Source organism: Silurus meridionalis, chromosome 7 (assembly GCF_014805685.1).
Source record: "Silurus meridionalis isolate SWU-2019-XX chromosome 7, ASM1480568v1, whole genome shotgun sequence".
Taxonomy (NCBI): domain Eukaryota; kingdom Metazoa; phylum Chordata; class Actinopteri; order Siluriformes; family Siluridae; genus Silurus; species Silurus meridionalis.
Window position 1 is genome coordinate 11606672 of NC_060890.1, and position 25738 is coordinate 11632409.

A 25738-nucleotide genomic window follows, 5' to 3' on the forward strand; every position below is an offset into this window, starting at 1 on the left:
GTAAGGGGAAACAGTGAAAATGTTGATGCTATAATTCTGATCACATCTCCCTCAAACTGGCGCCAATCAAAATACCTGGTGGCTGAATGCCAGTGACTCACCTATGTTACACTACTCTGCATGGCGAAGAACTTGGTGATTTTTAACTTTGTGAAGTGAATCCAGGTTACAATCTTTCCTCTTTACAGTTTACATTATATATTTGTTCAAAGTAACAAAAAGGTCAACCGTCAAATAAGATAAAAGTTCATTGCTAATAATCCACATGTAAACACCTGTAAACTCACATGCATACTTTCATTTATTTTGTTGTATTTTAATGTTATATTAAATAGTAAGTATTTGGGAATATGTGCTCTTTGTTTTAAAACAAAATTAAGTGTTTATTTAAAAAAAAAAATTAATGGATCACTAAGCATTTATTTCTTCTCATACACACACACACACTCACACACACACACACACACACACACACACACACACACACACACACACACACACACACACACACACACACACACACACACACACACACACACACACAGAGATAGGTAAGATAATCAGGGCAGAATTCACTGTCCTTCCTCCATGTTGCAAAGTGAAGATGATGATCCTTTGGGGTCTATGTTTGCATAAGACATCAGATGGAACCAAAGCACATTCAGACCAAGAATCACAGTAAACACATGATACACAACAAAATGACACCTGCGCCATAAGTTACACAAAGTAAATAATTGCTTAAACAGCATTCTTTTCTTTTTTTTTTTTTTTTTTTTTTACAGTAATAACCAGATACTGGCTTGGATTTCCCCAATAGCTGTAAATCATCTTATATGAAACATAAAAGCATAAAAAGGTATTTTCAAATGTCTGAAAAATACCACACCTCTCTTAAGTAAAGATTTTTTTTTAATTCAAATAATAAGAATATTTCAATATTAGTCTAAGTAATCAAATATATATGACACAATTTTGTCATTATTACAATATTATTTTTACTTTCCACTGAGATGACAAATTGGCTTTATTGGGGTTTGTTTTAAACCTATTTCACTCAAGTGACCATACAAACTAGTATAAGAACTCAATAATAAATATATTATAATACATACAAACAAATCATAATACAAATATATTACAATATAATGCTGTAAAACAAATAAAACACTGACCCAAGAAGCTGTTCAGATGCTAATTTGAGACCCACTGCCCTAAAAGTTAAGCTTGACATGAAACACAGGCTCCTATATATATATTTTTATACATAAAACCTGAATTTCTGGGTTTCAATACATTCTATTCTATTCATTCCATCCATCCATATTCTAAAAAATGATCAAATATAGGAACTACAAAATAAAAATACCAACAATCATTATTACAAAAATATACATAACTGCATAAACTATTGTATTGAACAGTTAGGGGGAAACTAGGCGTCGTGTGTTGCCAGATTTGTTTATCTTGAAACTCAAGAGAGAAGGAATAAGAGTAAATACTGGAAAGGGTTTTGTGTAATGTTGATGAGCAGGTCAGGGGGTTAGTACGTGAATCTTTTGATGATCTGAAGCCGACTCCCCCTCTTCCTCCTCCTCTTCCTCCTCCTCCGCTCGCACAAATGTATAAAGAAGAGAAATCGCGCTGGGGAGGGGGTTGATACGCTGAAGCCGAAATCGAGAGGCGAGCCCAGGAAAGAGGAGTATTTTGTACACGGGACTTTCCCCTCCTTCGTCCCTGAAAAGGAGGGGAAAAAGTCGAATTTTGAAGGCCACGAACAGGACGAGGCTTCCTTATAGGCGCCGACGCCTATCTTTGTGGAAATATATCATTTTTTTATTTAAAGAAATATGGCCGATAACCTTCTTGATTCTGGCCCGCCTGCAGCCAAGAGGCCTAAACTCTCCTCTCCGGCACTTTCTGTCTCCGCCAGCGATGGAAACGGTAACCATTTTAGATTCGATCCTGCAAATGACTAAGGACATTTTGATTTCGGATGTTGAGTCCCTCTGTGGCCTGTTTTAGCTCCTGCGTGAATTGTCATGTTGGACAGGAGCGTGTGATGATTTTGTGTTTTGGCCGCGGCTAGCAAACGCAGCTAGTACGTAGAGCTAGCTACGTAGAGAAGCGCACGGGACTAGCTTAGAGCTAGCCTAGCTTGTCATTCCAGCTTTACTTGAACTGTACCAGTTAGCTATTAGGCGCGGGGGGGCGAGCTCAGCTAGTTAGTTAGCAACAACATTTAGCTTTCATACTGTCTGTTAGCTAAGTTAAAGAGTACTGTTTCATAGATTTTGCCTGAATTTATCACACCATTAGAGCCAGGTGCCAGAGATGAAGCTTGGCGCTGCTGCTGGATTCGTTTCTGTTTGTATGGAAGACAGACTGAAGATCCAAGCAGCAGGCGGAATTAAGTGATTTGGAGTAGAGAACACATCAGTTACCTCCAAGCAAACTCCCTTTAATGACGTTATGGTAGTTTGTCACGTAGAACACCTAGTTCCACTAAATTGTGTCGATTTAATAGGCCGATTAGCTGTCAGCTATGTCTTGGATCATTTATTTGATTAAAGATGATCTATAGAAACCTCGTCCGAGGCGTTTTTCTTATTTTTGTTTTTTTGGTAAACTTTCATATCTGATCGTTTCACGGACCAGACGAAGCTAACAAGCTACATCAAAGCTCATGTCTTGTTGGCTAGCAATCGACAAAGATCAACTCCTCATTAGCCTGTTTAGCCAACTCTTGCTAGTTTGTGTTTCCCAACAACCAAAAAAAATTACAGACCCAGTGTTAAACCGAAGTCAGTTTGTGAGTTTGGGTTTTGAGCTCTGGTGTTTGACCAATAACTCCTGGGATTGACTTGTTCGTTTTGCGATAAAGGAGATGTGATTAACTGAAGGTGTAGCTAATATTGTTAGCTGGTCAGCTAGCTGGTGTGAACACAGTGTGTGGCTTCAATTGCCGCAGCTTCAGGCCCAGTTGTTAGAACTCCGACTCCCTCTGGCATTGTTAGCTAGTTGGCTAACTTGCTTTGGCGTCGTCTTTTTGGAGCACGACAGACTTTCGCTTTACGAAGTAGGAAATACGCACCGATTACGGTGACTGTTCACAATGTTTGACAAACTCATCAGTCGCACTGGATAGGATATGCCAATTTGCCTGACCACTGAAGCCAGTCCAGCGAGCTAGTTGAGGCACATACGCGATTGTCTTCGGTCAATTTTTTCCCCTTCCCATCTGCATGTCTCTATTGTTCAGCCCTAACGATACAAATGGACCTGTGGAGGAGGCGACATTAGACTTTATTATTGCACATATACAGGTCTTTGTGGTAGCAAAAAGTTGAAACGAATGATGGCTCCAAGTTTATATTTTGCTCATTACATCCTAATGTGTCAGTTGCTGAATTCTATCAGATGGGTTTTCTGTCATTTTGTGCATTTTTACACTCTTTTCATATGTAGATAATTTTTTTCGTTTGACAGCTCGCTTATTATTGATGGTTTTCCTGTTGAGTAGCATTATTTATTGATGAACACTTTTTGCTTCTTGATAAACAGTGTGCAACTAAACACAGCCTTTAAATCTTTACAATTTGTCGGTCTCGGTCAGGAGCCTCTCTGACAAGATATTTATTATAGTTATTTATTTTTATAAAGGTATCTTTATACTTGTTATGATGCAGAAGACATGAACACTGTAGCATGTGTAAAATACACCTCCAGTCTACAAACACATTTTTGTACGTTCATTGTGGTTTCATTTCGAATCAAGATGTTCAATAAAACCGTAGCATTTGCAATAAAATTTGTGGCCGGTGTGTTTAGTTCCCAAATTAGGTTGAATTTTTTATTTAATTTTTTTCCCTCTTCGCAGTATGTTTGTATTTATGTATAGTCAGCTTCTTGTGTTGACATTATGAGATGTCAGTGTTTGCCACACTTGCACTGAATAGTGATATCTGCCTGACCTTGTCTTTGCATTTGCCTGCTGATGTAAACAGTACATTAATTCATTTAATAATTACAGAAAAGCTAGAAGAGATGAAACCAAAGTAGTCTAATGTGCCTACAGATTAATAATACAATACACCTTGTCTATTGCTTTATAACAATAACAATTGTATGCATCTTATTCATTTTTGGTAGATCTCGGCTCACTATTTGACCTGGAGCATGATCTACCAGATGAGCTTATCAACTCCTCTGAGCTAGCTTTGCCAAATGGAGGGGATCTTGGGCAGCTCCACACCAGCCATGGTGGAAGTGGAGCAGCAGGCGGTGGGCTCGGAGGGGTCGGCACGACTGGTCAAGATGCAGCTGCCAAGCACAAACAACTCTCTGAGCTGCTCCGATCTGGAGCACCATCTGTAGCAGCGCAACATCAACAAGGAGGCAGTCCAGGTGGTGTGTCTATGGGGCTTATGGGGAGCATGAAGGCATCCCCAGGCCCGCAGAACTTGGTGCCTCAGGGGCAGCAGCACCTCTCCCCTCAGCAAACAAACCTGATTCAGCAGCATCAGATGGCGGGGATGATTGGTGGCATGAACAGGACTATGCTTGTACCTCAAAAAGGTACTGGCCAGCAGCAAATAGGGACCCATACATCTCAGCAACAAGGCATGATGGGTGGACAGATTATGAATGGCACACCCAGAATGAGTTACCCCAATCCAGGAATGGGCAGTAACAGTAACCTGTTGGCTGACACCCTGCAGCAGGCAGCAGGAGGCCAAGGTGGACTTAGAGCACAGCAACCTGGAGCATTAAACAAGGTAGGCTAGTTCTTTTATACATTTGTGTATGTATGTATGGATTTTTCTTCTACCACCAACTCGAATCTCTACACAGCTAATATGAAATTACCTTAGTGGTCAAAAAGATAGTTTAGCAATTAATGCATAATGGGCAGGCTACACACTTGCAGCAAAAGCACTTTAAACAGTTTTTACCTATTATATAGGAGGATGTAAAATAATTTTTTTTTGTTACATAAAATTGAATGTATAAAGTTTTGTTAATATAAAGAATGTTTAAATGGATTTGTAAATGTACGCAAATGTAGCTTCATGTACACAAGCTCGGTGAAATTAAGGGTTTTATTGCATCAAAATCCATGGATAACTAAACTTCAATTTGAGATACAAATACAAGTTTTGTTAAAATGGAAGGAGTCTGGACTTAAATTGCCACATTTTAATATTTGTTGGTGAGCTACCTGTTTTTATTTTTTTTTAAGATAAGTCTGTCATTCTTGTTTCTAGATGGGGATGATGGGAGGTGCAGGCACCTATGGAGGTCCCTATAATCCAAATGCAGTTCAGATGCAGAGTGGTGGAGGGCTTGCCCCGCAGCTCATGAACAAACCAAATATATCTAACAACTTGTCTCAATTCAACATGGACAAAAAACCCCAGTCTATGCTAGGCATGCCATCATTGGTAAGTGAATGGATTTTGATTAGTGGTTTTCACTGTTTTTTAGTTAGATTTTATACATGCATGTGTATATAGATTTCATATACATTTTAACTGAGCTAGAAAAACATATCTTCTGTTTCGCCTGCAGTGGTGCCTCTGACAGTTCAAAAGCTCTCGTTCTTCATGTTGAAATTAAACAAAATTAATAAACTTATACATAAGAATATGAATGATGGCTACCTTTGTGTCTGTCTTTCATCACATTATGTAAAAATAGCATTAAGACTTAATAGACATAAACTGTAATAAAGAAAAAACACAACAGCTTATAATTTTTTTCCTCTGTTTATTAGGCTCCCCAGCAGTCAGCAGCTGGTGGTGCTGGAGGGGCAGCAGGAATGGTACCTAATACCCAGGGCGGGCTTGGTCCATCATCGGCCGCATCAGTAGGAGCAGGAGTTCCTCCTACAGCTGACCCAGAAAAACGGAAACTCATACAACAGCAGCTGGTTCTCCTGCTCCATGCCCACAAATGCCAGAGGCGGGAGCAAGCTAACGATGAGATGCGCCAATGTAACCTGCCCCACTGCCGCACTATGAAGAATGTCCTCAACCACATGACTCATTGCCAGGCTGGCAAATCCTGCCAGGGTGGGTTGAAGTAGAGCTTTGCATTCGCTTATATTAACAAAGTATGGCAATGTGATATTAATTATTTTCCTTAAAAATAAGCAATTTACCTGACCAGAACCAATAGCACAAAAAGTTTCATACGATGTAAGATGCAGTAAACTTGATTTATTGGGCCTAAGTGCATCTGGCTGTGATATTTTCGGAACTTTTTTTTCTTATATAGTTTATACATTTTTTTAAAATTAATTTTCAAATTTCCAGTGGCACATTGTGCCTCATCGCGACAGATAATCTCCCATTGGAAGAACTGTACAAGGCATGACTGCCCTGTGTGTTTGCCACTGAAGAATGCAGGAGATAAGCGGAATCAACAGTGTAAGTGTGTTTATTATTTTATCAGATGCTGCTGTCCTTTGACTGTGTAACATTTACAGTCTGCATGTAACAGAACAGACATTAAGCCAATACCACATTCTTTTTATTTATAAAGGAATGTGCTTAAAATTCAGGCATTCCCATGTTCTTTGTGTGATTTAAATATTTCTGTGACTATTTCTGCCATGTTGTTTAATTAACATCTATTTCCTTTCCTCCAATTGCAGCCCTTCTAAGCACTGCTAATGTGGGCTTAGGCACAGCTTTGGGTACTGCACCAGGTGGCCCACACAATGCTCCTAATCTTAACACTCCAGGTCAGATAGACCCCAGCTCTATTGAGAGGGCCTATGCAGCTCTGGGACTCACCTACCAGGGTAACCAGGCACCCTCTCAACCTGCTCAACAACCATCTAGGCCACTCAGCAGTATGGGTAAATGTAGTTAACTAGACTATTCATATTGGGCCCAAGACCAAACGTTTAGTTGTTTTTTAAAAAACATTAAAGAATGGTTAACTTGATGGATACATTTTGTGAAGTGAATCATATACTACACTTTCTTTACCAGGTGGAAGCCCAATGGGTGTGAATGGGGCTGTTGGTGGCCAGCCACAGAGTCAACAGTCTAACCTCCAAGATCCTATGCTGCATGTCAACATGAATGCTCAAAAGTAAGCAAAGCAAGTAGCTTCTCGTTATCTCAAAATTCCAGAACCATGATTTCAAATTCCTTTGCATGCTCATATATATTTCAACATGCACGTATAGACATTGTTTCATCCATTTTTCTTTTAGTATGCTGAATGATGCTAGTGCTTTGGGCAATATGGGCTCACTGTCGTTGGCCAGTCCAGCTTCTGTTGCTGGCATGAAAAAGAACTGGCATGAGGACATCACCCAGGATCTGCGCAACCATCTTGTCCACAAACTGTATAAATTTCTTCATAATTTTTCACTATTTGTGGTTGAAAGTTTATAGGGTGGATAAATCATAAAAATCTAAAAATGTTTCATATGTAAAACATAGTGCTTTTGCATTTGACAAAAAAGTCAGCAAACTGTTTGCTCGTTTTTAAACAGTGTCCAGGCCATCTTCCCGACTCCAGATCCAGCTGCACTGAAGGACAGGCGCATGGAGAATCTAGTGGCTTATGCCCGTAAAGTAGAGGGGGACATGTATGAATCTGCAAACAGCAGGGTAACAGTTTCTCCATTAGCTATGTTTATTGTTATATGTTAATGTATTTATCTTTTGATTTTTTTTTTTTCTTTAATTCACCCTTTAGGCAGAGTACTATCACTTACTAGCAGAGAAAATCTACAAGATACAGAAGGAACTAGAAGAGAAACGGAGGATGAGGTTGCAAAAACAGGGTATGATGCCCACTCAGCCTGGAGTGCCTCCTACTGGGATGCAGCAGGGACCCCCTGGCATGGGTCAGCAAGGACCACTAACAGGACTTCCCCCAAGTGAGTAGGGTTGTAACCATCGCTTGTTTTAAGAATGTAAAGCAAGTTCATGGATTGTTTAAGTAAGGTTAATGCTGAGGTTTCAGTGGTTTGCACATTTGTGTTGCTGTTATGAAGTCTAATCTATATTTTTTTTTTTTCTCTGCAGATGGCCCCGTATCGGATCCATCAGTGGTGCGGCCCTCTGGACCAAACCAAATGGTTAGCAGGATGCAGAACCCTGCAGGTCTGTGCATTCGATTCGAAGGGTTACCACTTTTTTTTTTTTTTCTTTTTTTTTATGACTTAATGTCAAAACTATAAACACATTAGCTGATTTAAATATTTCTCTTTGGGATAGGAATGAATCCATTTAATCAAATGCAGCCCATGGGTCAGAGGTCCACTCCTCCTCTTCCACTTAGTACGGCTCTCAGCCAGGTGAGTAAAATGATGGACCCAGTTGCCTGTACTAGCCATGTTAAAATTATGTATAGCTTTCATGACCCAGATTAGTCTGTTCCAGAACTATACTTGATGGCAGTAAGCTTAACATTGGAAGCCCTCAAAGTTTTCTCTGTCCAGAAACTAAGGATAGTTAAGAAACTATGACAAATGTTTAACACAAGCACTCCTTTTTACTCATATTGTCCTCCCAAATGATTCCATTGCTAATTTCCACTCATTAGTTATTTCTTACCTGTTATATGACTAGTTCCTACAGTTCCTCAGGAACAGTTGGGGGAGTATTTGACACTGGAGAAATAATCGTTGTTGTGGCATTGTTAGGTTTTAACCTTTTGAGTATTGTGAAGATAGGAGGAATTTACATTCACTTTTACAGCGAATTTAATAATTCAGGGAATGGTTAAATGGATGTGGACAAAAGATTTACTGAATTTTAGGAAATGTTTGGGGAAAAAATTTATGTAGGTTCAAATGTGAGCAAGACAAGCTAACACCTTTTAGGTTGGGAATTTGAAAAAGTGAGAAGTGAAAACCCAAAGTCAATTATAAAAAGAAATATTTCGAAATCTGAGTTGATATTCTGAAGACCAAATGCTTCATCAAATAAATGGCTGTATTCTATGAAATGTGATCAGTTTTTAGTGAATCTCATCACTCTTAGTAATCTCAGCAGTGCTTTGGTGAGGGGCAGGGAGGTGAAGAATGATTAGGAGTGGGATTGAGTTACGTTCATGTATGTTATATATGCTCAATTCCTATGGACTTTATAAATACAATACTAACATTTTGTTAGGGTCTCTTAGCTTTCAGAACAGCCTTAGTTCACTGTGGATTTCACTAGATTTTGAATGCAAATACATTCTTTTGACATTGTAGTCCATGTAGACTTCATTGCAATTTCTGCATATTTTTCAGTTTTACTTTCATCCTGAATATTTCCCACTCTACCACATCCCAAATGTGTTCTATTCAGATCCAATGACTGGAAAGGCCACTGAAGAACATTGAAGTCCTTATTCAAGAAACCATTTTGAGATGACATTTGTTTTGTGACATGGTGCATGATTGTACCAGAAGTAGGCAATAGAAGATGGGGAAATTCTGACCATGATTGGCAACAAGTCTGAAATAGGCTGTGACTTTCAAGTGATGATTGACATTAATAAGCTATATAATAATAATGTGCCAAATACATTACCATTGAACCCCTTCCACCAGGCTGGACTGTAGACACAAGGCAGGTTTTGTCCATAGATTTTTTTCCAATTTGTGCAAAATTCCAAACAGACCTACCATCTTCTCAGCAGAAGTCGAGAGAGAGAAGTAGAACTTATGGTATTGTGCTGTTGTCTGTCTAAAGGTCTGATTAGATATGCATTCTAAAATGCTTTTCTGCTTACCACAGTTGTGTAAAGTGGTTATTTGAGTTACTGTAAACCTACTGTCAGCTTTATCCAGTCTGGCCATTCTCCCTTGACCTCTTGAACTGCCACTGACTGGGTTTGTTTTTTTTACTGCCACCCTGAGGAAACTCCAAAGACTTTTGTGTATAAAAATCCCAGGTGATCAGTAGTAATAAATACTCAAATTTACTCAAATCTGTCTCACTCATTTTTCAAAATTTCAGATCCTATGGGTGCTTAAAGAATAAATGTTTTAGAAATGAATCAAGATAAACATGTTATTTCCGGAAATAATTCGCAGGCCGAACCCTGGCAGTTTTGAGCCCAGCCTGAAATACATTCACAGACTTGTGCCTGTTGATGCTATACATTTTTTTTTCCAATGTTTCAGATGCCTACAGGGTCTTCGAGGATGGCCCCAACTAATGTTGCACAAATGCAAAATCAGTATCTTCCATCCGGCCAGTTTCAGAGTTCAGCACCAATGCATGGCACTGGGCCAGTTGGTATGCCACAGCCTGGCCCTCAGAGTGGCATGTCCCAGGTAAGAGAAGAAATTCCATTGTTTCTCAAACTCCTGCAAACATTGAAGAACGGCTGCGATTTAAATTTGCATTGAGCTAAAATAGTTTTGATATAATCTGCAGTAGACATTTTTGCAAACTATTAATGTTCAACTCAAGTGCTTGTTTCTTAAATTATTAATTGATACTAAATCAATAATTGATCACTGATATGCAGCTATTCTCATGTACACATAGACACGCTCTCTGGGTATTTTGTAGTAAGATTGTGTTTATGGACTTCATTGACAGCTGAAACATGAATGCTTTCTAAACGTTGCTGTGTTTGTGTTTTAGCATGCTTCCATTCCGACATCACCATTGTTGCCAGCCGGTAGTCCTTTAGCTCAGCCTGCCTCTATTGGGGGACTGGGTAGTGGGGTGTCAGTGGGCTCTCTGGCTCCTAACAATGGTGTTGGAGTGCCTCCATCATCCACCACATCTCAGTCTATCAGCCTTTCACACTGTCCAGCTGTGCGACAGAGCTCTCCTTCTCCAGCACGCAGCCGTACACCCACACCACACCTTACACCCCCTCCAAGCCTACCAGGTTCACAAACGCCACAGCCTCACACACCCAGTTTGCCCCACTTGAACACTGGTGCCAGTCAGCAGCATCAACCTCAGTCTGCTAACACTGAAAAAGCCATGCAACTACAGCAGCCATTAGGAGGTGCTCCCTCAACACCAAACACTGCTCTGGCACCTCAACATCCACCCACTCCAGTAAGTGTGGGGTTTTTGTTTTTTTTTTGTTTGTTTTTTTTTTTTGTTTTGTTTATTTATTTATTTTTTAAACATATGTACTACTGTATAGAACAAGCTGTTGCAAATGAAGGGCAGCTATTAATTTAATCTGTTCTTGTTCTGGTGAAGTCACTTCTGTATGACCAGCATCTAATTATTATTATTTTTTTATCAGCTATCCCAGAAGGGTTCTCTGCCAGTAGATGGGCAGGCTGCTACTCCTGCTTCTGTAAGCAGTGCTGAGGCATCCAGCCAGCAGGTTCCCTCAGATGTTGCTGCCACCCTTGAGCCCAAGGTAGAGCATGAAGAGGAAGAGGAAGATGCAGATGAGGAGGAGTCGTTGACTGGGGGAAGGACTGGAAAAAAGGGAGATGTAAAGTCTGAGGAAAAGCCTGAGGTAAAGCCCAAATATAACAATAATAATAATGTGCCCCAGGCATTACATTCATCCTTACAGCTATTATAATAGTTTATCTCTTTCTCTCTCTCTTGCTCTCTTCCCTTTTTTTTTTATTTATTTTTTTATTATTATTATTTTTTTTAAATAAAGATAAAGAAGGAAGAGCCATCAGGTGATGGATGTAAAAGTATTCCTATGGAAACATCTATGGCAGCAAAGGAGGACAAAAAGCCTGAATTAAAGACTGAGCCCAAAGAGGAAGAAATTGGTTCAGGCACCCCCAGCACTCCAGCTGGAATACCTAATAAAAAGAAAAGTGAGTATTTTTCCACAATGAAATTTACATGTGCTTGGTGCAATGAATCCACAATGTTCTTATTGCAAAAAGCATATATCATTTTTTTTTTTTTTTTTTTTTTTTTTTTCCCCAAACAATCTTTTGTCGACCAGTTTTCAAACCTGAGGAGTTGAGACAGGCTCTAATGCCCACACTGGAGTCTCTTTATCGACAGGACCCTGAGTCTCTTCCTTTCCGCCAGCCTGTGGAACCATCACTCCTGGGAATACCTGTAGGTGTCGTTTAAAATTCACAAACAGCAATTAGGTGTTTTAGTCCTGAGTAATTAAGACATGGCTTATTATTTGTGCAGTTGAGGGGGAGTTTGTAAAATTATATAAATATTCTAACAAAGTTACAAATGTATCTATACATTTGTGTGAGCCCAATAGTAATTTTATGTACAAATGTGTACTTTAATGGGTTCTTTTTTTCCCCCTTCAGGATTATTTTGACATTGTTAAGAATCCTATGGACTTGTCTACTATAAAGCGCAAGCTTGACACAGGCCAATATCAAGATCCATGGCAATATGTGGATGACATCTGGCTCATGTTCAACAATGCCTGGCTCTATAACCGCAAGACTTCACGAGTGTACAAGTACTGCTCTAAACTGTCAGAAGTGTTTGAGCAAGAGATAGACCCAGTCATGCAGAGCCTTGGTTATTGCTGTGGGAGAAAGGTAAGCGTCTGCTCATATGTGGGCTTATAAACTGAAAAAATAGACAGCTTTTTATTACTAATAAAAAAATATTTTCTGTTGCTTACATAATTGTTTGTTAGCTCACATAATCAGGCCTTTTGTAACTACAGCAGAGTCAGTTGGACAGTAGAATTACAATTAGCATTGCTATGTAGCTACAGGTTGCCAAATCATGATTTTTTTTCTTTTTTTTTTTTTTTTAAAGACGGAAAAATAAGTATGGTTCTGTAATTTAAATGGGTTTCTGAGGGTTTTTACATGCAAGATACCCGACACAATAGTTTACACTTTCACTGATGTACCTATGATTTTATTATTGTAACTTTTTTTTTACTTACTTAGACACCACTATATTTATTTGCTTGAAATACAGATTAATCCATTATCATGCATGATTTGCTTATTGTAATAATAATAATAATTCTTGCTTTTGTTTTTTTTTATATTTTCTGTTACAGTGGGAATTCTCCCCTCAAACTTTATGCTGCTATGGCAAGCAGCTTTGCACTATACCACGAGATGCTGCTTACTTTAGTTACCAGAACAGGTAAGGGTCATTGATCTAAGATCTGTTATAATAATGATATAACAATATCATGACCAAACTGCTAGTGATACAAAAAAAAAATCATTTTGGCTGCTTGGGTATGGTATCGTCAATACAGGGGGAAAAACGCTGCTGAAATCGGGTCTTAAGTTTATTTATTTAAAACATTTAGCATTATAAAAGCATAATATTTAAAACTCTTAATGTCTGAAGCACATGGGTGTTACTATTCTGCTGTTAGCTATTTACTTTATGTAGTTCTGTTGGCTCAATTGTTGCAGTTGAATTTAGCTTTGTTGAAGTGGGGAAAGGCTGAGTGTAGCTTAGTTTGTTGTGTGTGCATTTACACTTTAGTCTTGTTTTATAGGCTGAAACAAAAGCATAATCTTCGTTATTAATTCACATGTAGCAGTCACACGTGGTATTAATATTGGTGTACCATACACACATTTGGCAGATTCGGTAGTCTAAAATTTCAGTACACTCCTTACTGACCCTCTGTGCCATAACTTGCTGTGAAGCAAAATACACATATGCTAGTGAATATGCTTTAATAAAACAAGCTGCCTGTAAGTTGTGTAACCCCTGCAGCAGCATCTTCTGTTCAGAGATGGATAAAGTGGTGTTTTTCAGTCAGAAATGTGGCATTGATTGTCCCCATGTTTGTTTTTAATGTTTTATACCTCATAATATAAGCACAGTTGTATGACTGTGAATCCAGAGCTTTATATCGAGCAAGAAATGCTGTATTGCTAAAGCATTCCTTGTTCAGATGCTAATTATTTTATGGCCACTATTTGTTCTAGACATGTTTAATGTGTATTGGTTTACCAATTACATATATTGACTCCCCCTGTATTGTTTGTGTGTGTGTGTGTGTGTGTGTGTGTGTGTGTGTGTGTGTGTGTGTGTGTGTGTGTGTGTGTGTGTGTGTATATATATATATATATATATTATAATATATGCTGCCCTTGAGAATCATAGGCATGAAAATTCATATATAAATTAAGATTAGATCAAGTGATATTCAGAACTTGCACAGTAGATGTACTGTGTTTGGGAGATGAAAATGTTTTAGATTTAAAAAAAACAAAAGAACATATAACTGGTTAATTTTTTCCACAAAGCCTTTTCTTCCAAATTATCTGTACCCTTAGAACTAAAGATTTGTGACCCTCCCCGGAGAGAATTGACAACCGCAAAAAAAAATCTGCAATTGTGAAATTTGCTTGCTCATATGTTTCTTTTTGTGGTGTTTTGATTTTTGTCCTCAATGAAATGAATAGATTTTTTTCTTTTTTTTGGGTTGTGTGCAAACTTTAAGTCCTACAAACCGGGCATGGTAAAAGGCAACAAGAAGTTCCTGAGAATTAATAGCAAATCATATGGGTACCATTTTATATAACAAATCTATTCCAAACCTATCATTTTTCTTATTTAAGTAACATTAAAACAAAAGAGAGGGAGTTTTAAAATAATAATTAAATTAGTTTTTCTCATGTAATGAAGAGCCAATAACTCTGATGGGCAGTCTATATTTATAGAAGAAACGGTTCATCTTGGTGTAATTCACATGCATATTTGTGCCTCCAATGAAAAGAAACCCCTTAAATATATAACCTTTGGGTGACACTTTTCTTCTGCCATGTGTGTGTATCATGTGCTCATGTGTCTGGTAATACTTCCCCTCACCCCCGCCTCCCCTGCAGTTAATTATGCTCTTGTTTAGATGTGATGGTTTACTCATTACACATGCAAACGCTAATCTGTGCTTTGCTTTGGCTTTCTGCTCGTCTTGTCTGTCGTCTCCCTATCTTTGTCCATTCCTACTTCTGATCTAATGTTGTGTGTCTTTACTTACTCCCCTTTTTGACTTTTCTGTAATTCAACGTCATGTCTGCCATGGCCTGCTTTCATCTCATGTCTCATCTCCATCAAATCCTTTCCTCCTAAAATATTCCTGCTCAAACATTGCATCATGATTGACTCCTCTGGCGATGACCTTGTTCTGCGCTCCTCATCTGTGCCTGCTTCCCCCTTGGCCTGCCCTGCCTTGCGCTGCACTGATTGGTGTCTGCCTCCTCATGGCCTTTCTGTGAATGGCTGTGGTGCTGGTGAATGGTGTAGTTCACCAAAATATGGACTTCTTGCTGACAGGTACCACTTCTGTGAGAAGTGTTTCAACGAGATCCAGGGAGAAAGCGTGTCCCTAGGGGATGACCCATCCCAGCCGCAGACGTAAGTTCTTCCATGAATGCCTATTTTTCAAAATTATCCTTACTTTTTATCCTTACTATTATTTTTGGTCTAATTAAGAAGATTGAATAGATTGTCATACTGTTGGACATTTGTACAAATGAAGTGTTAAAAGCTGCTCATCTGCCTTCCAGATCCATTAACAAGGACCAGTTTGAAAAGAAAAAGAATGACACACTAGATCCTGAGTTGTGAGTTTCCATGTGTTGTTCATTATGACTTTTTGCATTTAAAAAAAAGTCAGATTCTTTTTTTATAACCCAAACAAAAAAAAACAGAATGCAGTGACTTGTAAATCTCATGATTTGCAAATCTTGTTTTATTCACGATAGAATATAAACCTTTCAAATGTATGAAACTGAGGAAATTTACTATTTTAAGAAAGAAATGGTAATTTTGAGTTTGATGGCCAGAACACGTCTCAAAGTTGTGACTGGGCCATGTTTACCACTGTGCTGTATACTTATAAGATCTGAGGAGACCAGTTGCTGGAGTTTTAGGGAAGGAAGTGTCCCATTTGTGTCTGATCCAGGATTCTACCTGCTCAATAGTCCTGTGTATTTTTTTTTTTTTTGTCACTTCTTTGAGCTTTGGCCTAGAGAAGACAGTGGGGTTTCTGAATCACATAAAGTTCATGGTGTTCACAAACAGTATCTCATGAAAGTGAGTACACCCTTCACATTTCAGCAATCATTTTAGTATCTTCTCAAGGAACAATAAAATATATCAAATTTTCATTTCTATAGTAGAGTAGTCAATGTGCAGCTTGTATAGCAGTACAGATTTTCTGTCCTCGACCTACAGCCATTATCGTCAAAATAGCTGGCTACAAAATTGAGTACACCTTAAGTGAACATGTTAACTGTGTCGAAAGTGTCACTATTTTGTTTGAGCACCATTGTTATCTAGCACTGTCTTAATCCTCCTGGGCATGGACTTCACAAGAACTACATAGGTTGTTGCTGCCATCCTCTTGCAGTCCTCCATAATGACATCACGGAGCTGTTTGATTAGATACTTGGCGCTTCTCCACCTCCGCTTGTGGCTGCCTCACAGGTGCTAATAGGGCTCGGTCTGGAGACATTCTAGGCCACTTCTTCAGGTTTATAAGCAAGGCAGTTTTGGCAGTGTGTTTTAGGTAGTTATGTTGGAAAACTGCTGTTCGGCCCTGTTTCTGAAGGGAGGGCATCATGTTCTGCCTCAGAATGTCACAGTACATGCTGGAATCTGTTTCCCTGCATGAGCTCCCCAGTACCTGCAACACTTATGCAGCCCCAGACCGTAATGCTACCACCACCATGTTTGACTGTAGGCAAAACATAATTATTTTGGTACTCCTTACCAGGGCGTTGTTGCACATGCTGAACACCATCTGAGCCAAACATGTTTATCTTGGTCTCATGAGACCACAGGACATGGTTCCAGTAGTTCATGTTCTTATAAATAGGTTGTCTTCAGCAAACTATTTGTGGGCTTTCTTGTGAGACAGCTTCAGAACTGGCAAGCAGACCTTCCACTTTTGCAACCTCTAAAGCAGTGCTGGCAACATTCAGGCGGCAGTATTTTTTAAAAATTTTTTTTAAAGCCAGCTTCTGCACCTGACTCACAGCATGAGGACTCAAGTTCTTTGATGGACCCTTGCGAGGCCTGGTCCGAGTGGAACCCGTCTTGGAAAACCTATAAACCTGGTCACTACTGTAACTGTAGTTTCAGGGTGTAACTGATCTTCTTACAGCCCAGAACATCTTTGTGGAGAGCATCAAATCCTCAGAGTTCTTTGCCATGAGGTGCCATGTTGAACATCCAGTGGTCAGTATGAGAGACTTGTACTCAAGTGCCAAATTGTAACTGCTCTAATATAAGATACAATGGGGGTGTAACGGTACACAGAAGTCACAGTTCGGTACGTACCTTGTTATGGGGTCACGGTTCGATACGGGTTCGGTAAAACATGAAGAAGCAACAAATCCTCAGTGCTTGCCTTTTTTCTGTTTATTTTGAACAGGCAGTAGTGTTTATTACAAGAATCTTTTCAGTTATGTAGCTGATTGTGACCAAAGTACAAAATAAGTAGAATTCTTAAAAATATTACTTTTTAATTAGGCGATTATATATTAAACTTTCAAAGGTTAAGCCTAGGCCTCTCCTAAAACAGAAAAACATTAAATGTGCATTAAATTTAAGATTCAATAAACCGAAATTTCTTTGACTGAAAATGCTTCAAAATAAATAAGGTATCAAAATAAGTGTAATGTGGCTCGAGCACATTTATTTAGTACTTGAAGCCGGGATCCTCTATTACTGTATATGGGCGCATTGCAGATGAATTGTATATGTTAATCGACGCTGTAATAGCTTTGGTCCTGTCTGCTGCAGTGATTAGTGCACTGCACTTCTGTAGACTTTTTCTGCCTAACATTGGTGACAGACGCATCTGGATGATGCCATCTGATGTGTTAGCATATTGGTCGTATTTCCACTCGTGTACAGTACAGCTGCTTTACAACACCGACGCATTTATCGTTCTATCTACGACTCGCTCTCCTTTACTGCCGTACTTTACAGGAAACCTGAAACTTTCCCACACTATGGATTTAAAACAAGCAGGCGGGTCTTTGAGCTTGATCTCTTCTACCGCTTTTTCCTGTTGTGATTGTTAGCATTGCATTATCACACGTGCATCCTCCAGGGCGCCTGTGACTGAGTGCACAAACCAAACCGTGACGTCTATCATTACTGTTCGAGACGAATACATGTACCGTTACACTCTTACAAGATACACAAATTTGTATGGTCCTGTCAAGCAGACAAAAACATGAATATAATTAATAGGACATGTGGCTTTGCATGGGTAAACAGCTGTTATCACTTAGGGCGTACACACTTTTGGTGCCAGCTACTTTGACAATAGCTGTATGTTGTATAATTTTCAGTGGACAGTAAATGTATTCTGCAATGCAAGCTACACATTGACTAAAATATGTCCATCTTTTATTTCAATAGTATTGTTCCTTGAGATGTACTAAAATGGTTGCTTAATTTGTGAGGGGTGAACTCAGTTTTGAAAGATACTTTATGGTTTCTTCTTTGTATGATTTTAGATTTTAAGTGGAATTGTGGATGACATGACTGTGTTCAGACAATGATTTTTGGAGGCATTTCTGATCCCAAGCAATGATTTTCATGCCTAATTTTAATGCAGTGCCACCTACGGTTCAATCCTGGCCATCCAATATTAATTTTGCATTTGTCCCTTGTGCAGATTTTTAGATTCTAAAAATTCTCAGAATCTTTTGAGTATTTTATGTACTCTAGATAAGATTCTCAAAGTCTCTGCAATGTGGTTGAATTAAATGTAGTTGAAAGTCTTCACAACGTGGTGTTGAACATAATTGTAAAACAATTTCAGAATGTGTAGATGCAATTTTTTCTTTAGAGGCAGAGTGTCATAAGTAATGTTTATACCCACTCATGTCACTGACTATTGACCAATTTAGTTGCACAGTGTTCTTCCAGCTGTTTTTTTTTAGAAACACATTCTATTTAGGATTTTGTTGCCCCTGTTTTACATTTTTGGAGACATTGTGGCCATCAATTTCAAACATGCCTCATCTTTGACTTATTATAGTATATTGTGTATCTTGACTTGAAATATTTTTTATATTTTTTCATATTCAATTGTGGAAAAAAATATTTTGCTGTGTGTATATTAAAATATATATATATATAAAAAAAAAATGGATGTATAAAAAATATAATACAAATATGAATAAATGTTTATGCAAGCTATTACTGACATTTTCTTTTTGCAGCTTTGTGGAATGTATGGACTGTGGCCGTAAAATGCATCAGATCTGTGTTCTGCACCATGAGACAATTTGGCCTTCAGGGTAAGTCTTTATAATCATGGAAGTGATTATTTGCTGCACTTTGAATGTATCTCAAAGATTTCTCATTAAACCATTATCTCGTTTCTGATTGTTTCAGCTTTGTCTGTAACGAGTGCCTGAAAAAGTCCAACAAGACCCGCAAAGAAAATAAATATTGTGCTAAGAGTATGTTATGATGTAATTTATAAAAAAAAATCTATTAACAATAGGGTTGTAAATAAGATACATCTGTAAAAATCAAGTAATGTTCTTTTGTTTCTATAGGGCTACCCCAGACTAAACTGGGCAACTTCTTAGAAACTCGTATTAATGATTTTCTGAAGCGTCAAAACCACACAGAGTCTGGTGAAATCACTATTCGTGTTGTCCATGTCTCTGAAAAGGTGGTAGAAGTCAAACCAGGAATGAAGGCCAGGTGAGAGATGCTGGGATATAATTAGATATCTAAAATTAATTGCCAATAATGTGTTTCTGATTTGGCTAGGAATATGATCATAAAGTAAAGGAAGCTGATTGGTAGATAAGAAACCATATATTGTTCCTAGATCATGTGATCCATGTTGCCTGTTAATTGTTTTCCCGTTTCTCCTCAGATTTGTGGACAGTGGGGAGATGCCGGAGTCCTTTCCATATAAATCAAAAGCTCTATTTGCCTTTGAGGACATTGGTGGTGCTGATGTCTGCTTCTTTGGCATGCATGTGCAGGAATACAGCTCAGATTGTCCACACCCTAATCAAAGGTAGGTCATATATCTATTTGCTTCTCATACATCTAACAAATGTAAAAAAAAAATGTCTTATACTGTCATTTTTTTTTTCTTTTTTATACAAGCAACTGAAATGCACTTTTGGAAAGTGTGATAAAACTGTTCTTATTCCTTGACAGACGGGTATACATATCCTACTTGGACAGTGTTCATTTCTTTCAGCCACGTTCTTTAAGAACAGCAGTATACCATGAGATTCTTATTGGGTATCTGGAATATGCCAAAAAGTTAGGGTAAGATGATGATGATTAGAAGTCATTTTGGAGTACAATATGTCTAACTTATCCCTGCATGTTTGCTATTAACACCCTTACACAACATTTTGTTTTTGTAATCCTACTTTTAGGTATACTACAGGCCATATTTGGGCCTGCCCTCCAAGTGAGGGAGATGACTACATCTTTCACTGTCACCCTGCAGACCAAAAGATACCAAAGCCTAAGCGGCTGCAGGAGTGGTACAAGAAGATGCTGGATAAAGCTGTAACAGAGCGAATTATACATGACTATAAGGTAAGAATTTGTTTTCTGTGTGCAACTTTTCTCCTCTTTTACATTCATTTTGATTAAACAGTGCTTTGCATGGTGTGTATGTGTGTGTGTGTGTGTGTGTGTGTGTGTGTGTGTGTGTGTGTGTGTGTGTATATATATATATATATATATATATATATATATATATATATATATATATATATATATATATATATATATATATATATATATATATATATGACAAATTGGTTCAAGAAACACCAAGCCTATTTATTACTTTGCAGGACATTTTCAAGCAGGCGACAGAGGATCGTCTCACTAGTGCCAAAGAGCTGCCTTATTTTGAGGGTGACTTCTGGCCCAATGTGCTTGAAGAGAGCATTAAGGAGTTGGAACAGGAGGAAGAGGAGAGAAAACGGGAGGAGAACAGTACTTCCAGTGAAAGTGTAGATGTAAGATGGAGTGTCTGCTTCACCATTCTTGCATAAAACTTTGAAATAGTTTGATTTTATATTACCTTGCATCCTCTAGGCTACAAAGGGTGACAGCAAGAATGGCAAGAAAAAGAACAATAAAAAGACGAGCAAGAACAAAAGCAGTCTGAGCCGAGCCAACAAAAAGAAACCAGGGATGCCAAATGTGTCAAATGATTTGTCACAAAAACTTTATGCCACCATGGAGAAGCATAAAGAGGTAGGATGGAGACCAGTTCAAGGTTTAAATTAGAGGGGGGGGACTTTTGTATTCTAATTATTATAATTTTTTTTTTAAGGTGTTCTTTGTCATTCGGCTGATTGCTGGGCCCAATTCCAATGCTCTTCCACCAATCATGGACCCTGATCCATTAATGGCATGTGATTTGATGGATGGACGAGATGCTTTCCTTACAATAGCGCGGGACAAACACTTGGAATTTTCTTCATTGAGGAGGTCCAAATGGAGTTCTATGTGTATGCTTGTAGAGCTGCACAACCAGAGCCAAGATCGATTTGTCTATACCTGTAATGAATGCAAACACCATGTTGAAACACGTTTCCACTGCACTGTATGTGAGGTAAGGAATATTAACTTTGCTTCGTTTTTTTCATCTTGGGACAGAAATGAAGATGGGGGAAAAAAATCTGTTCTTTATTCATGTAAACTTATTTAGTTCAGAATCTACATTTAACTATTGTCTAGTTACTCTGTGATCTACTAAACTAACAAACTAATTCTCTTATCACAGGACTATGACCTTTGCATCACTTGCTACAATACAAAAGGCCATGAGCACAAGATGGAGAAGCTGGGCCTGGGATTGGATGATGAGAGCAACAGCCAGGCAGCTGCGTCCATGCAGAGCCCTGGTGACTCGCGCCGGCTTAGCATTCAGCGTTGCATTCAGTCTCTTGTACATGCTTGCCAGTGCCGGAATGCCAACTGCTCACTTCCATCTTGTCAAAAGATGAAAAGAGTTGTCCAGCACACAAAGGGCTGCAAGCGCAAAACCAATGGAGGCTGCCCTATCTGCAAGCAACTTATTGCACTTTGCTGTTACCATGCTAAACACTGCCAAGAGAACAAGTGTCCTGTGCCTTTCTGTCTAAACATCAAGCAGAAACTGCGTCAACAGCAGCTTCAGCACCGGGTTCAGCAGGCCCAGATGCTTCGGAGAAGGGTAGCTAGTATGCAAAGAACAGGCCAACCACTAATTGGTGGAAATGAAGGGTTGCCATCACCTAGCAACAATGGCACTAGTGGCCCAGGGACCCCCACATCAAGTACTCAACCGCCTGCTTTACAGCCAACCTCTCAGCAGTGTCCAATTCCTGTCCCCCAAGCTGGAGTTGCAGGGGGTCCTCAGCAGCTTGCAGGAATAGTGCAGCAGCATCAATTCCAGCAGATACCTGTTGGTGGTGGGATGATTAACTCTCCACAGCAACAGATGATTCAACAACCACCACCACCACCACAGCCTCCCTCAGTACAGCAGCTTCAGCATCCCAACAGCCTTCCTCCTTATGTACAGAGACCTCCAAGTTCGTCCCCCCTTTCACAATCTATAGGGAAACCTTCCATGGGCCCAGCCGGTCATCCCCAGCAACAACAGTCAAACCAAGGACAGTCAGCATTTTCTCAACAGCAGCCCTCTGGTCCTCCTCCGGCAGCCCTGGAAATGGCTTTAAAAATTCAACGTGTGGCAGAGACACAAAGGCAAATGGCTAAACACAAAAGCATGCAGATGATGGCACCACCACCACTGCACCAGGGCCCTCAGACTCAAAACCCGATGGGTCTGAACCATCCTGGGGCAGGGATGGTGGGGCCCCAAGGATTAAACCCCCAGGCACAATCCACTGTTTCCAGGGCTCAAATGGAGCAGCAGCAAGGTGTGGTATCAGCTGGCATTCAGCAACAAGGAGGACATCATAACCAACTTCCTTCACAAGTGCAAATGCAGCAAGCTCCACAGGGTGGGCCCCAGATCCAGCCTTCACAGCAGCAGTGGGGGCCCCCTGGCATGCCCCCTCAGCAGCGACCAGCAATGATGAGTCAAATGGGTCATGCAGGAATGGGTTCTGGGCAACAACCACAGCAGGTGGTGCAACAGCAACTTTCCCAGCAACAGGGGCAAACAGGAGTGATGGGTATGATGGGTGGTCCAGGTGGAGCTACAAACCCAGGGACTGGTAATGGAGGTCTCCTTCAGAGTGCTTTGCAAGACCTTCTTAGAACTCTGCGTTCTCCGAGTTCTCCCCTTCAACAGCAACAGGTCTTGAAAATATTGCGCTCGAATCCTCAACTTATGGCAACATTTGTCAAGCAGCGTGCACCAAAATACCTTGGTAGGGGTGGGCCTGGTGCAGGTGGTGCAGGCCCAGCAGGCATGGAAAGCCAACAGTTAAATGTAAATACAGTAGGCAGTCAACCAGGTATGCACTTAGGCCAGGGGCCTGGGATGCCTCCAACTAATCCTCTTCAGCAGCAGCAGCAGCAGCAGCAGCAACAACTTCAGCAGCAGCAGCAGCAACAACTTCAGCAGCAGCAGCAGCAACAACTTCAGCAGCAGCAGCAGCAACAACTTCAGCAGCAGCAACAACTTCAGCAGCAGCAACAACTTCAGCAGCAGCAGCAGCAGCAACAACTTCAACAGCGTTCCCTTATGGGTGTAAATATGCAGCAGCAGCAGCAAATGGCTATGCAGCAGCAACATGGTGTTATGCCAGGTCAAGGCACAAACATTGCTAATATGTCTCCCCAGTTCAAAGAATTCATGAGGAAACATTTGCTGCAGCAGCAGCAGCAGCAGATGGGAAACCTTGGTCAGTTTCAACATCCCCAATCACAACAGCAACAAGGTTATCTTGGCCAGCCTGGGATGCAGCCTCAGCAGCCAGGTCAAGCTCAAGCTGGGGGACTTCCGCAACAGCAAGGAGGCCCGCAGGCTGGGCTGCAACAAAATTATTCAGGATCCATGTCTCCGCAGGTGGTAGCAGCTTTACAACAGAGATTGCAGCAGCAACAACAACAGCAGCAGCAGAATGCAATGAGTGGGCTCCAAGGGAATGATGGTGGTAATTCACTTCAGCAGCAGCAGCAACTCCAGCCTCCACAAGGTGGTTCTCAGCCCCAGCCTTCCCAGGCTATTATTCAGCAAACTCTGCATCAAAGACTTCTTCAGCAGCAGCAACAGCATCTAGGTGGTGGGTCCCCTGCTCAGCATAATAATCCCATGAGCCCTCAACAACCAATATCCAAGTCTCCACATTTACAAGGCCAACAGCTGTCAACTTCTCTTAGCAACCAGGTGCGGTCACCCCAGCCATCACCCCGGCCCCAGTCTTTGCCACCAAACTCGAGTCCATCTCCTCGCATGCAACCCCAGCCTTCTCCACATCGTATCTCTCCCCAAACAGGTTCACCACACCCTGGTCATCTCCCCCCACATCACACTGGCATGGTAGCACCTCCACAACAGCAGTCTCAGCAGCAACAACAGGCTAATGCTATGGACCAAGCTCCATTTGGGTCAGATCAGAATGCCATGCTTTCACAGCTTGGTGGAATGGGGCCTCTGCATGGGCAAGGAGCTGACCTGCTGGCTGGCAACAACCAAGACATGGGGACAAATATTAATCACAGCTCATTAAATTTAATGTAGCATTACAGTCCTCAAAACACTTAACAGGAATGGGTTGCAATTTTAAAATTTACTGTTGCTCTCATTAGTGTTATTATTTAATATTTTTGATGTAAATGAAAAGACTACACCTTCCTATGGGAGATACTACATTAAATGAGCAAATTAATAAGTTAAATGAATGGTAAGTTATTGCTGTTAATATATGCATATATTTTTAGCCAATTGCGTTCAAAAAGGTTCTGGGTGAAAGGATGGGAATATCCTCCCTATTTGACAAGTACTATTTTTGAGGATGACTGCCTTTTTATAAATATTTTTTTAAGATTTTAAATGCATAAAATTAAAGAGAAAATTGTGTTCACACAATAGACCGTTGTTGTTTTTCCTCCATACACATAGAATATTGTGCCCATTTTTGAAAGTGTTAATTACCATCTGCAGTTAGTGATTGAACATTTTTTAAAGTTATTTATTGCCTTCATGTTTGTAGTTCAACTAAATCCCTACAGGACAATTAATTAAATATTCTATTTAAAGTGGTTATAATTGGTAATGTATGTATTATAAGCAGAACCCAGGAAAAACTTTCAAACCTGATATATTTTTTTATTTTTGGTATATTCTTAAGGGAATTTTTGGGCCTTATGTTTTGAGTGAAACTTGCATTGTATGGCTTTGCCCCCTTGATGACATTGCATGGGGTGGTTTTTTTTTTTGGGAGGGGGGGTGGTTAACGCATGTCTCAATTTTCCCCACGACTATACACTTTGTCCTTTGAATGTGTGCTGCAATTTTATTTTATTTTTCTTCTTTTTTCCCCCCTTCATTCTATCTCTTTATAATTCAAATGGTACTAGAACTGCTCACACTACAGCTGTGCTATAATCATAGGATACACTGCAGTCACTTCTACCATTAAGCTTAAAATCTTGTGGGGTAAATTTGATTTCTTATGTCAAACTTGATGGTTTTTTGGGGTTTTTTGCCATCTCACTGATTTGATGTCCTCACTCCTCTCTGTCCAGGAAGGATGTATTTTCCCTTTTGATGTTTGGGACTTTGGGATTTCAGACGTCTTTTTCCTACTGTGTAAAGAAATTCTGGACTTTTTTTTGTTGTTTTGTTTTTTTATTAAGTAATAAAATGTCATGGAACTGGA

At 39.8% G+C, this 25738-nt stretch overlaps 1 protein-coding gene across 2 annotated transcripts; it reads left to right on the forward strand.

Moving 5' to 3' along the window:
- The first annotated feature begins 1423 nt into the window (after positions 1–1423).
- On the forward strand, positions 1424–25738 carry ep300a (E1A binding protein p300 a). 2 transcript variants are annotated; one of them, XM_046854710.1, is made up of 31 exons: positions 1424–1944; positions 4153–4778; positions 5268–5444; positions 5777–6074; positions 6318–6431; positions 6659–6865; positions 7002–7104; positions 7229–7363; positions 7514–7631; positions 7720–7903; positions 8052–8129; positions 8244–8323; positions 10145–10297; positions 10614–11042; positions 11239–11460; positions 11614–11779; positions 11914–12032; positions 12245–12484; positions 12964–13052; positions 15180–15290; positions 15443–15499; positions 19121–19198; positions 19296–19363; positions 19463–19613; positions 19792–19938; positions 20085–20198; positions 20312–20477; positions 20741–20908; positions 20988–21149; positions 21229–21510; positions 21682–25738. In XM_046854710.1, exons 1-31 carry the CDS (start codon positions 1851–1853, stop codon positions 24595–24597), a joined length of 8052 nt encoding a protein of 2683 aa, XP_046710666.1. In that variant the 5' UTR covers positions 1424–1850; the 3' UTR covers positions 24598–25738. The 2 variants fall into 2 exon arrangements, with proteins under 2 accessions (XP_046710666.1, XP_046710667.1); XM_046854711.1 differs by having other exon boundaries at positions 15210–15290.